This window comes from Simochromis diagramma, unplaced genomic scaffold (assembly GCF_900408965.1).
Source record: "Simochromis diagramma unplaced genomic scaffold, fSimDia1.1 OVJJ01000107.1, whole genome shotgun sequence".
Classification (NCBI taxonomy): Eukaryota; Metazoa; Chordata; class Actinopteri; order Cichliformes; family Cichlidae; genus Simochromis; species Simochromis diagramma.
Window position 1 is genome coordinate 3,170,113 of NW_024387209.1, and position 12,135 is coordinate 3,182,247.

At 41.4% G+C, this 12,135-nt stretch overlaps 1 protein-coding gene across 2 annotated transcripts in view; it reads right to left on the minus strand.

The window, feature by feature from the left end:
* Positions 1-2,894: 2,894 nt before the first annotated feature.
* LOC120746099 (serine/threonine kinase 11 interacting protein) overlaps positions 2,895-12,135 on the minus strand; it is a 37,332-nt gene continuing 28,091 nt past the window's right edge. For both annotated transcript variants that reach the window (XM_040051377.1, XM_040051376.1), the window contains exons 23-26: positions 12,041-12,125; positions 10,846-10,928; positions 7,119-7,339; positions 2,895-4,641 (exon numbers count right to left, since the gene is read on the minus strand). In XM_040051377.1, coding sequence (XP_039907311.1) covers positions 4,501-4,641; positions 7,119-7,339; positions 10,846-10,928; positions 12,041-12,125 — 530 coding nt within the window. In that variant the 3' untranslated portion in view covers positions 2,895-4,500. The remainder of the gene's footprint in view (positions 4,642-7,118; positions 7,340-10,845; positions 10,929-12,040; positions 12,126-12,135) is intronic.

Here is a 12,135-nt window from a genome sequence, read left to right on the forward strand (position 1 = left end):
AAAAGTAAATAAAAGGAATAAACCACAAAATATGTTGGTGTTTATTGTTTGAATCAGATCAGACTTCTAGGAGGAACGCTAAACCTGCTGCTCTTCACTGGTTTTGGATGGATTGGGGGGGGAGAGAGAGAGAGAGAGAGAGAGATGGGTTCCTCAGCCCCGTGGCTGCAATTGAAGCTTGTCCAGTGCTTCAACAAGCATGTGCACAGCACATGTAAAACACCAATGACTAAAAAAAAAAAAAATTGCACCTTGAAGGTGGTTAACTTTCACAGAGCTGAACCTGAACCAGTGGTGATTCCAGAGTCTGCTGGGGCCCAGGGCACATACTAACAGGGGACCCCTCCAACCTCCGACTTTATCGTCTTTATGTTATGAAATGTTTAAATAAATAAATAATATCAATTTTTTTTGACTGAACTGAAACGAAAAAAGAAACATGGATTACAACATAAGGAGGACTCTTTGGAGTAGAGTGCACTTACAATATAATACATTAAATGTGGAACAATACTGTGGCATTATCAGCCTTTGGAGTAGGCACCTTATCTTTCTCTTTTGCTACTGGTGCCAGAGATATAGTAAGGGATATAGTATAAGGTACTCATAACAACATGTTAATAACATTAAAACGTTTTACAGAATTCCTCAAATTCAACTTCTGAACGGTCTTCTTGGGTGTTTACCATCTGCCCATTTATCCACTTCTTCTGCCACTTATTCAAGTCTAGCTTGTGAGTGTGGCAGTCTAAGCAAAAAGGTCCTCCTTCTCCCCAGCCACCTCCTCCAGCTTTTCCAAGGGGACATTGAAGAGTTCCCAAGCCAGCTAAGAGATTTAATCTCTCCATGTCCTGGGTCCTGTGGCCTCCTCCTCATGCGACATGGCCAGGACGACTTGCCTAGGAGGTGTCCAAGTCAAATTATATCTCAACTCCCTCGAGTGACTCCTTTCAGTGTGGAAGGATAGCAGCTCTACGTTGAGCTCCTGCCTACAGACAGCATTCAATCTATAGTGTTTACCGTTTTCTTTTGATAGCTGCGATGTAATAGTTCCAATACAGATGATTAAACTAATGTGCACTGTGGCTGCACTGTCCATTTAGAGTTTTACATGATGAAAAAAATACAGATTTTAGCACCATGAAACCACAAAGTCTGCATTAACAATACAGAAAATACAATAAGCGCACCAGACTGCACATCCAGCACAATAATGTACAGTTCAGTACAACTTAGCGTACCTTCTAGTGCCCCGTCCAAATTTCTTTGAATCTAAATTTCATAACTTTCATCAGTTAATTATAAAAATGTGTTGTCTGCTGGGCCAAGGGCCCCCAGCAGTTGCCTACCTTGCCTGGTGGCCTCTGGTTTGGATTCACAGTAAGCTTCACTTTACAGGAACAAGCTCGACAGTTTGGCTTCAACTGACTAACGGGAAACATAACATAAACATCCTTAAACAATCAAGACTTGAAGACTTGACTTGAAACCCCGAGCAGAATATTATAATGTGCTGTCTTTTCTTCTCTAAATTAAAGTTTGTAGTTTCAAATAACGAGGTCACCATATGTGCAAGTTAATCCCTTCAAAGGCTTCAGTGAGTTCTAAACACTCAGTTTCAGATGGTTGTTTTCTACTCCCAGATCTATACGATGGTCATCTCAGCCACACATCAACCATCCCTAGTTTAAGGCTGTGTGGCGGCAGAAGTCACTGGGACGTTTGTATCATGAAGGACATGTGTAACTGCACTTTGCAGGAGGCAGCCAACCGTAAGTGGGAGGGTCCTTTCACACCATTGCACTGGCTCACATTAACTTCAGGACACATTTTCAGATTCTGGTTGTGACTTTTACATCCATACACCCCAGCACATCCCTGAGGTCATGTGACCAGAGCCTGCTGATGCTCAGAACTAAAGACTCCCACACTCTGGAGCTCTCTCGCTCAGAACTTCAGCTCTGTGGACTCAGTGACCTATGAGCTCAGAACTAATCTTTTTAAACTTCTCGCTCATATGTTTTTGGCATTTTGGTTGTGAAGAATTTTGAGATATTTATTTTGAAAGATGCTATATAAATTAAATCTTACTCCATTTACTTTAAAATTACTTGTTTCAGACAGTATACATTTATCAGGTCACAGTTCGAGAAAAATAAGCACTACTTACGAACTGTGATTAGTACATCGCTACACTATTTAACTGCCTGGATAACACTGGTCTGGTAATGCTAGTAAACAGAATAGATTCCCTTCAAACTTAAGTTGGCAAATGTTTTAAAGTAAGATTTTAGTAAAGCACATTCAATACACTTCACATTTACAGTGCTGCTCCCTTATTTCATAGTTTTTGAATATTGGTCACACTTACATGTTTCAGATCATCAAAGACATTTAAAGGTTAGATAACCTGAGTGAATACTAAGTGTAGTTTTTAAATGATAAGGTCATTTGTTGAGGGGACACAGTTATCCAGACCTACCTGTGAAAAAGCAACTGTCCCCTAAACTCAATAACTAACTGGTGCCACTTTTGGCAGCAAGAACGGCAGTCAAGTGTTTGTGACAACTGGTAATGAGTCTTTTGCATCACTGCTGTGGAACTTTGTCCCACTCTTCTTTGGAGAATTGATTTAGCCACATGCCAAAGCATCTCAATCAGACTTAAGTCTGGACTGATTAGGCCACTCCAAAGCCTTAATTTCATTTTTTGAGGCATGCAGAGGTGGATTTGCTGGTGTGTTTTGGTTGATTGTCCTGCTTCATAATCCAAGTGTCCCTGGAGCAGAATTCATGGTTCCATCAATTACAGCAGGTCGTCCTGAAGCAGCAAAGCAACCCCAGACCACCACACTACCACCACCACGTTTGACTGTTGGTATGATGATCTTTTTATGAAATTCTGTTAGTTTATGTCGGATGTGAGACGAGCCTTTGTGATCTTTTTGGTCAGCAGTGATTTTCTACTTGAAATCTGAACTTAACTGAGACAAGTGAGGCCTGCGATTCTTTAGATGTTGTTCTGGGTTCCTACGTGACCTACTAACGATGAGTCGTTGATGCGCTCTCGGAGTAATTTCTGTAGGATGCATGATAATGGCTCTTTACGTGGTTCAGTGGTGTCTCAAAGCCTTAGAAATTACTTTGCAACCCTTTCCAGACTCATAGTTGTCAATGTCTTTGCCGTTTCTTTAGATTGTGGCAGGATGTGTTGCTTTTTGAGATCTTTTAGCCTGCTTCACTTATCAGACCGGTTCTATTAGGTGATTTCTTCATTCAGCAAGTTTGGCAGTAATCACACCTTGGTGTGGCTACAAAAAAATGAACTTCACTTCCAAACACATCACTTTCTTTAGTCACGTATATGCATGATTGGCATCACATTGATATAAAAATAAAACACAGTCTTCTGCATAAACCTGTTATGAAAAAAAAAAGCACAGAAATAAATAAATTACTAATGACCTAATTAGTACACCTAAATTAACTGCTGACCTTTGCGGTAACTGATATGTACAGTTTCCCATTACAGTGGTTACATATGAACACAGCTGTAGACGTTCTGTCTTACAGCTTTAACTGACATACGAACTAAATAAACAAGGATTCAGTTGAGATAATGTTTATCCATCACATTTACTGAATGATGACAGTGCCTGATGTCAAAACAGATTTTTCTCCCTGCCCTTGATAAATGCTCTGAAAACAAACCAATCAACCAAACCCGAATTACAAATTAAAATAAACATCTTTTTCAAAATGTTTAAACACGAGAAGTGCTACTGTTCACCGAACGTCTGAAACATCACAAGACCTTAATTAGGTGAAAACTGCGTGCAAATTCTTTGACGACAATGTCTTGAACCTTGGCCTTTCAGAGGCTCCCCCAGCCTCGTGTTGACCGCGTGATGCAAAGCACCCTAAGACGATGAGAGAAAAAAAAAGGAAAAAAAAAAAAAAACGGACAAAGGCGGTTGACATATTCTAGGCTCAGCCTCTTGCATTACTTCCCTACAAATCCTAAGACAGAACATTTGTTTCACTCCCTTGACTTAATGCTTGTAACTCCAAACCTTCCCCCAAAATCTGCTCCATATTAGCTTGATGCTACAGACGATCAAAGAACAGCATGTGATGCATTAAGGTGCATTTCATTAGGACAACACAGCATCAACAAAAGAAACAAGGCACACTCCATTCCAGCTGTAGAAAAGTTCAGTGGGATGGTATCTGGAGGAAACATTATGCAACCAGTGCTTTTACAGGCTTGTGTGCCACATGAATGAGTGCAATCATTTCCAAGTTCTTGGCTTAAAGCAACAAGCGTAATGGGACCAGACTGAGTGCAGAGTGCGTAGAGAGAAAACAAAGACACACTCGGTCATGCTCACCAAACTTTACCCGGCACCATACAACTTTACAAAACACACACACACAGAGTCTATAACTTTTTCTCTCTTTGCACCCCCCCCCCACACACACCCACACACACCCACACACATTACGCCGCATTGTCTTGCAGACTTGTGTGCAGTTTTACTCCAAACATGGCCTCCCACTGTGTTTTGACCCAGGCCAGCAGACCCTGGAGGAGCTCGCCACTCTCTGAGCGCACACACCACGTCCTCTCCTGTTTCACAGTCTGCAGGAAACACACACGGGAAAGTATGAAAATTAAAGCAGTTAATCACATGCGAGTTAAACTTGGCAGGGCCACAATCTATAACATGCTGCTGCACAAACAGAAGGAGAACGGCAGCAGAACTTTGACAACATCAGATCTGATAACAAAGTAACAAACATTAGAAAACAGCACTGCATTTTAGCCACTTACTGAACAGCAGTATGGTTAATTCACCGGTACGTACGCTGTTGGTAACAATAAACGTCAAACACAATGAGATTGTGTTCATCTTCAGTGAAAGTCTTGTGCGTGATATGGTCGTCACAAAATACTGGGATGGATGATATCTGTGACATTTAATAAGTCCTCCACATAGACTTAAATGTATAATGGTTCTTTTTTATGCTTTTCTCCGGTTAATATTTATTTATTTCCACATCCCTACACTTACACTGAGTGTAATTTGTTTAAAAATAATAATAATAAAAAACAAATGGGGGCAAAGACTAAAGTAAGCACATGAACAATTAAACAGTGACTGATGTTTTTTACAGGTATTTTTACCACTATAGTAAAAAATAAATAAATAAAGATTTCAATTTTCACATGTAGTAATTAAACTTTGGTGGCCTTTTATGTAACACAGATACAACTCTGATTAAAGTCAGAAGCTGCATAAAAAAAGTTGGTTAAGTGGTGGGTTGCAAAGTGGCTTGCAGTGGTAATAGGCTACATAATAGATCCTGATATTTCGGGATTTAAAAATCTGATATATTGCCCAATGGTTGTTTTTCTTAAACAAACAAACAAACAAACAAACAAAAAAAACACATCCATCACGCCGCTTTGCCTTACAGACTTGTGTGCAGTTCTACTCTGAACATGACCTTGAACGACCTTTCTCCCATCTCTTTTTTAATTTTTAAAATTCAATAATGTTGAAGTCCAGGCTCTGGGGAAGCCAATCCATGACCGATTGTCATTATTTAGGGTCATTATCATGCTGACAAACGAATAGGCTGCTAATAAGATGTTTTCCAGATGGTATTACATGGTGGATCGAACTCTTATGGTACTTTTCTTTGTTCATAATTGATCAATTTTGACAAAATCTCCAACACCACTGACCGCAATGCAGCTCAAACCATGACAGAGCCTCCAACATGTTACACAGATGCCTGCAGACACTCACTGTTGTACTTCTCTCCAGACCACTTCAGGAAATACTGATGATGATTTGAACAAAAAGCGCATCCATCACTTCATCAGACCCGTTGCCACTGATGTTCGGTCTAGTTCTTGTGTACTTTGGCGTACATCGGACTTCTCTCCCCATTTCCCTTCCTTACAAACTGCTACTTCATAGACGTCTTTAACAAATTATAAGACAGTTTACAGCTCATTGGAAGCAAAATATAAGGAAACAAAGGTTGGCCCAGGATTTCTGCACAGTACTTTATGTCAAACCCCAATTTTAATGTAAACTGAGTGATAACATCTACCTGTTTAAGTACATCTTTACTTTATCTCCATGTCCAATGAAAATTAATTTCCATTGCTTCTACATACTGCTGTAAGAGTTTCCAACTTTGCCTCATAATCACTGACACAACCGCAGATTGCAGGTCTCATTTGTGCAGCATGAAAATATTTCTTAAGGTCTGGCAATGCCATATCTCATTTATGTTTTCCTAGCTGTTTTCAGATTTGATTCTCAGCCTTTGACCAGCCCGTATGAACTTGGAGAAAACTTTATCCCCGGTTCTAAATCCCACAACGTTTTCTGACTTTATATTTCACTATTGGAACACAACAAAATTTTTCCACAGTCAGACAGGCCTGCCAAAGTACCCGAAACAGACAGACGCACACACCCACACATGCGATCACAAGATTAAATAAATACTAACTTTGCAATTGTAGTTGCTAATAAAGACGAAGGAATGACACAAACATCCCCAACCGCCACGGCCAATTTAAAACCTCGAAATACTTCATATGCAAATATGCGACTGTTTTTGTAAGTCATTTTTGTTACCTATTTGTTGCTTTATCAGCCTGTTATTATTATACAGTTTAGGATCTGCCAAAACACCAACGAGCCATTCGTTTGTTTCCCTAAATCTGTATGCGAGTTTCATACGAGGAAAAACTAAATGTATGCCAGAACATGTTCCTGTGAACTACAATTTCTGCCAAGATACATAACTAATAGAGCGGTATTACATTCATTACTGCTTTCTACCAAAGAGAGTGTTTGCATTTTCTCATGCCTAATTATTCCTCATTTCCCCGGTGTTTTTAATCAGCTGCATGCAAAAGAAACAAAAAAGGAAGCTTGTCTGGAATCAAACCAAAGATATATTTATTCTTCATTTCTGTGTAGTTTTGAGTGGCAGCTGTCTTCATGAAAAGAAGCAGAAGCACATAAAGTTACTATAAGACTTAATCATGACATTTCTGGGCTTTGTTTAAACTTCTGAGATCACACGCACCTCATCGTAAAGCTTTATATCCATCCTGCACTGGTCCACAGGCCACAGGAGAACTGAGCTCACACAGCTGATTGGCAGAGTTTCTAACACAGTGACGCTCCCGCTGCACGGTTCTTTGTTTTCATTCGCCGACGGGCTGTTTTTCCTCCACTGGTGATCCTCTCTGAGCAGATAGAGGGTTTCTCTAGTCGCCAGAACCGTCAACGGCATCCAGATATCCTCTGAAAGAAAGCCAGAAAAGTTTCACGTTATTTAAATAACTCCAAAAGTGCCATTATAACATATTCACACAGAGCTAAATCATATCTTAAGTCATCTCAGGTCATTCTATAAAGAACTGCAGTATTTTCTCCCTCGAGCAAGAGCAACACATTTAAACTTTACTGTTTTGAGCTTTGAGATTTTAACCTCTGATCTTGTCATATAAGCTGCCTTTAGAGGTCACTGATGTTAAAAGCTTTACAAAGTACTTTTGAACTACAAAGAAAAGTTATGGTGTTACATTTCATGCCAGAAAGCTGCATCTTCTGTGGGACACGTGGAGGAAGAAAAAAAAAAACAGAGAGAGAAGTCAGATCCAGACATGTTAAAATTATAGTACTTGAAATTCCAGGGACCTACACAGCTCTGTGCAGCCTGCAGCTACCCCTGCTTTAAATGTGCCTGCTTTAGCAGAGCCAGTTAGGCGTCCTGCAGGGCCAGTATCTACCAAACTCACGCCAAAGCAGTCACCTGCCATCGCTGAGTAAAAACAAAAGATGTCTGCCTCATTTAAGGGCACAGGTTTGATTGTCGATAGGCATCTCACGTCAGCTACTCCCCACGGGTGTGTGTGTGTGTGTGTGTGTGTGTGTGTGTGTGGGGGGGGGGGGGGGGGGCCTCTTCCTGCCATAATCTACTTTTATCTTCAAGGAAATAAAACCTTGTTGCCATTTCATTTGTAATTCTCCCCTTTAGCACATTATCCTGGCATTTATTCCTGCACCCCCAGAATTACTGGGGGTGCAGAAGTAGCGTCAGGGATTTAATTGGGCCAAGATTCCTTACTTCTGGCTAAAACCAACAGTTAGGATTTAGCTTTTTCTCCAGCTTGTAAACTAAATTACCTCAATACAAAAACCTCACGACAAACAACACTAACATAAAGAGATACACTCACCAGCCACTTTATTAGATAAACCTGTTCAACTCCTCATTAACACAAACATCTAATCAGCCAATCACATGGCAGCAACTGAGTGTATTTAACCATGAAGACATGGTCAAGACGACCGCTGCAGTTCAAACTGAGCAGAACTGTCAGATCACCTTTTTCAGCAGAATGGTCAAAAAGGTGATTTAAGTGACTTTGAACATGTCTTGGTTCTTGGTGCCAGACGGGCTGGTCTGAGTATTTCAGAAACTTCTGCTCTGCTGGGATTTTCCCATACAACCGTGTCTAAGGTTTACAGAGAATGGTCTGAAAAAGAGTTTATGCCTAGTGAGCAGCAGTTCTGTGGGTGAAAGTGCCTTGTTAATGCCAGAGGAGAATAGCCAAACTGTTTCAAGCTGCTAGAAAGGCAATAGTAACTCGAATAACTACTACTTGTTACAACCAAGGTATGGAGAAGAGCATACCTTGAAGCAGATGGGCTAAAGCAGCAGAAGACCATAATGGGTGTGGTCTCCTGCCATCAGCTAGAACAGGAAACTGAGGCAACAATTTGCAGACTCACCAAAATTGGTCAATTCAACACTGGAAAAATGTTGCCTGGTTTGATGAGTGTCGATTTCTACAGCGATACTGAAATGGTAGGGTGAGAATTTGGAGTACGCATGCACGGAATCATCCTGCCTCGTATCGACTGTTCAGGCTCGTGGTGGTGTGGAGGATATTTTCTTGGTACACTTTGACCACCTAGTACCAAATGAAGATTGTTAAAACACCTTACCCTGCCTGAGTATTGTTGCTGACCATGTCCATCCCTTTATGACCACAGTGTACCATCTTCTGATGGCTGCTTCCAGCAGGATAACACACCATGACACCTCAAACTGGTTTCTTTAACATGACAATGAATTCGCTCTACTCAAATGGTCACAGTCACCAGATCTCAATACGATCGAGCACCTTTTGGATGTGTTGGCAGTGAGAGAGTGTTCCCTGGAACACTCTCTCACTGTCTGTTCTCTAAAACCTAAAAGAGGAATTATGGATTTGATCAACTGGTCTCTGAATGCAATTGACACCCCTTCTCAGCGAGAAGTCTGGGCTCGGGTGAGCCTGACTGCTGAAGATATCTACCTATTCGGAACCATGGTAACAGGGTTCTTGCTGATCGGAGCAGGCTTGGCCCTGGCTTATCGAAGAATTAAGGAAGCGGAACCGGCTGTTCAAACCCCCACAAGGCTGCCCGCTGGGATTGAAATGATGGGACGAGGCGTGAGTTTCTCAAAATGGGCTGATTGAGTGCAGCACGGAGAAGATCTTGGAGAACGCACGGCTGCTGTGAACACTCAGAACAAGACCTCTGAGTGAAAAACTGGATTACATCTGGAGGGGCTCGCTCGAATAACACCTTTGAGCGCATATTCGATCACATCTTGGGGAAGTGCATTGCGGTCGTGAGTTCTCAGAACCTGCTCTTTGAGCAAAAAGAATGACAACATCATGGAACGTAAGTTTGGATAACATCATAGAAAGCTCACGGCTCTCCAACGGGAGATTGAGAGACCAGTGTTGGACTGTTAGAGCAGCTTACAAATTCATGTGACCTGTTCGCACTAAAGTAAAAAGCAATATCACTTCATGCGGATACCCTCTCGGTGCCAGCTGCGGTTGCAAGGCTGGAGCCGAACAACAACACCCTGATAACGACTGTGTTTAGACTGTTCCTTCCCATTCCATGCAAGGCCACCTGGGTTGGCTGGAAGACTGTTTACTTAGCCTAGCAGGGCGAAGGACACTGTCTCAGCTGAACTCTGGACACGCACACACATACATGTACACTGATATGCACACACTCATCCCCCCTCCCTTTCCAAACGCCTTCGACGCTTATTCCCTTCCGATGCTGACGGTGGATCAAGGAGACCAGCGCACGCAGGCCGGGATGTACTGTCTAAATCGGCTGTCTCTCACCCCTTTACCCACCCCTGTTGCTTGTCATGTGTTTCTTTGCTGTATTAAGAGTTTTTTCATGTGCTATGTGCAGAGGTGTTTTTTTTTCTGTTCTCAAACTGATCTCCCTGTTGGAGCTCAGTCTGGGGGGAGTTATTTTTTTCTCCTTATCTTTCCTCATGTGGTGCATTTTCCATTGTTATACCTCTCTGACCTGTCTTCCCCATGTGATGTTTTGTGTCATGTATGTATGGTCGGAGGGTAAGATGGCACCGCCATTGCGTGCAATAGGTCGGCAGCCTTATGAAATTTCCCCTTGTGGGACTGATAAAGGTATATCAAATCAAATCAAATCAAACTGTCTAAAGCTATCATGTCAATATGGGCCAAAATCTCTGAGGAATTTTCCAGCTTGTTGAATTTATGCCATGATGAGTTAAAGCAGCCCTGAAGATAAAGGAGGGTCTAACTAGGTACTAGCAAGGTACCTAGTTATCTAGTGATAACTGATAGAAATCCAGAACAGAAGCAAACTCTGTGAGATAAAAAGAAACAAACAGAAAAATAGAGTAATAAAAACTCAAGTCAGCAAAAATAAAACAACTTATGAACAAGTGGATGTGTCACCTTGCAGGACAAAAGCCAGAACATAGAAGAACTGCAGCTGTCCGTCCTCCACATCTGCCTGGATGTCTTCGCACACTAAAGGCCTGACAGATCAGACAAAATCCAGTGTTAACATGACATACAAACACAAACAAAAATCTCCTTCAGTTAAAGATACAATGGCATAAACACCGATTTGTATAAAATAACAGGGCGGTTTGGAGCCTTGTGGCTGATAGGTGTGAGATTGAAGGGCTTCAACATCCCAGCGTTCACAGTGACTCTGAAGCAAAGGGGATAATTAACATAATGACAGCTGACAGGAGTAGTGTTGTGCAAACACTGGAAGTGAGACTGTGGTTTGCTGCCTCAGAACACATGAAGGTTTGTTTATATTTTTTGATTTTGTGTTGTGAAGCCTGGAGGAAAAATGACAAATTGGGAGATTTAAAGCCTTATTGTGTTGGCACCTGAATGAATTTGCTAATCTACTTAACAGGCACTTAACAGGCTTGGTTTCTATCACTGTCAACGTATTTTTTTAAGCTAAAGAGAAAAAAAAGTATTTATGTTCTCTAACTTGGAAAAAAAAATTCTTCCAGGATGTCTAAACTGCCTCATATACTTACACAGTTGGTGTGTATAATTGAAAAGTTGGATTATTCACAGCACGTTTTTTTTTTTGGTTTTTTTGCAGGTTTATTGGAGGGTTTTTTTTGTTTTGCATGTTTCTTCCCTGAAATCATACTTTCATGAGCTAAACCACATTCCTTTTCAGTGAGCACCCAGGAAAAGCTTCTATCTTCTGAGTGAGAAAGGAAAACATACAAATAAAGGTGCAGAAACACTACTGGCACTGTTAACAAACTACACGGGGGACATGCATGCTCTAGGACTTGCAGAGCAAAACACATGTTACAAATTAAGATGTGGTTTACCAGCTAATTTAGTGGAGCCATTTTACAAAATGGAGTCTAAAAAAAGCTGATTGTAATCAACTAAAGATGTGTCAGAAATGTGCAGCGTTAGAACTTCTACTGCCGTAACTCCCTTTAACCTACACGGCCCAACCACATACAAATGTGCACAACACTATTCAGACCACATCTTTCAGCATCTACGCAAATAAAATCAAAGACGCCTGCTGTTTTCTCACTGCATCCAGCGGGTCCTCCCTCAGCAAAAGTAGGCGTGCAGATGCAGTGTGGGTGCGTACCAGAGATGGTGCTCAGGGGTGAGCCTTGTGGTGGAGATCGACTTCAGCTTGCTCTCTGATTTGTGAGCCATCTCACGCACAATTCCTGAAGAAAC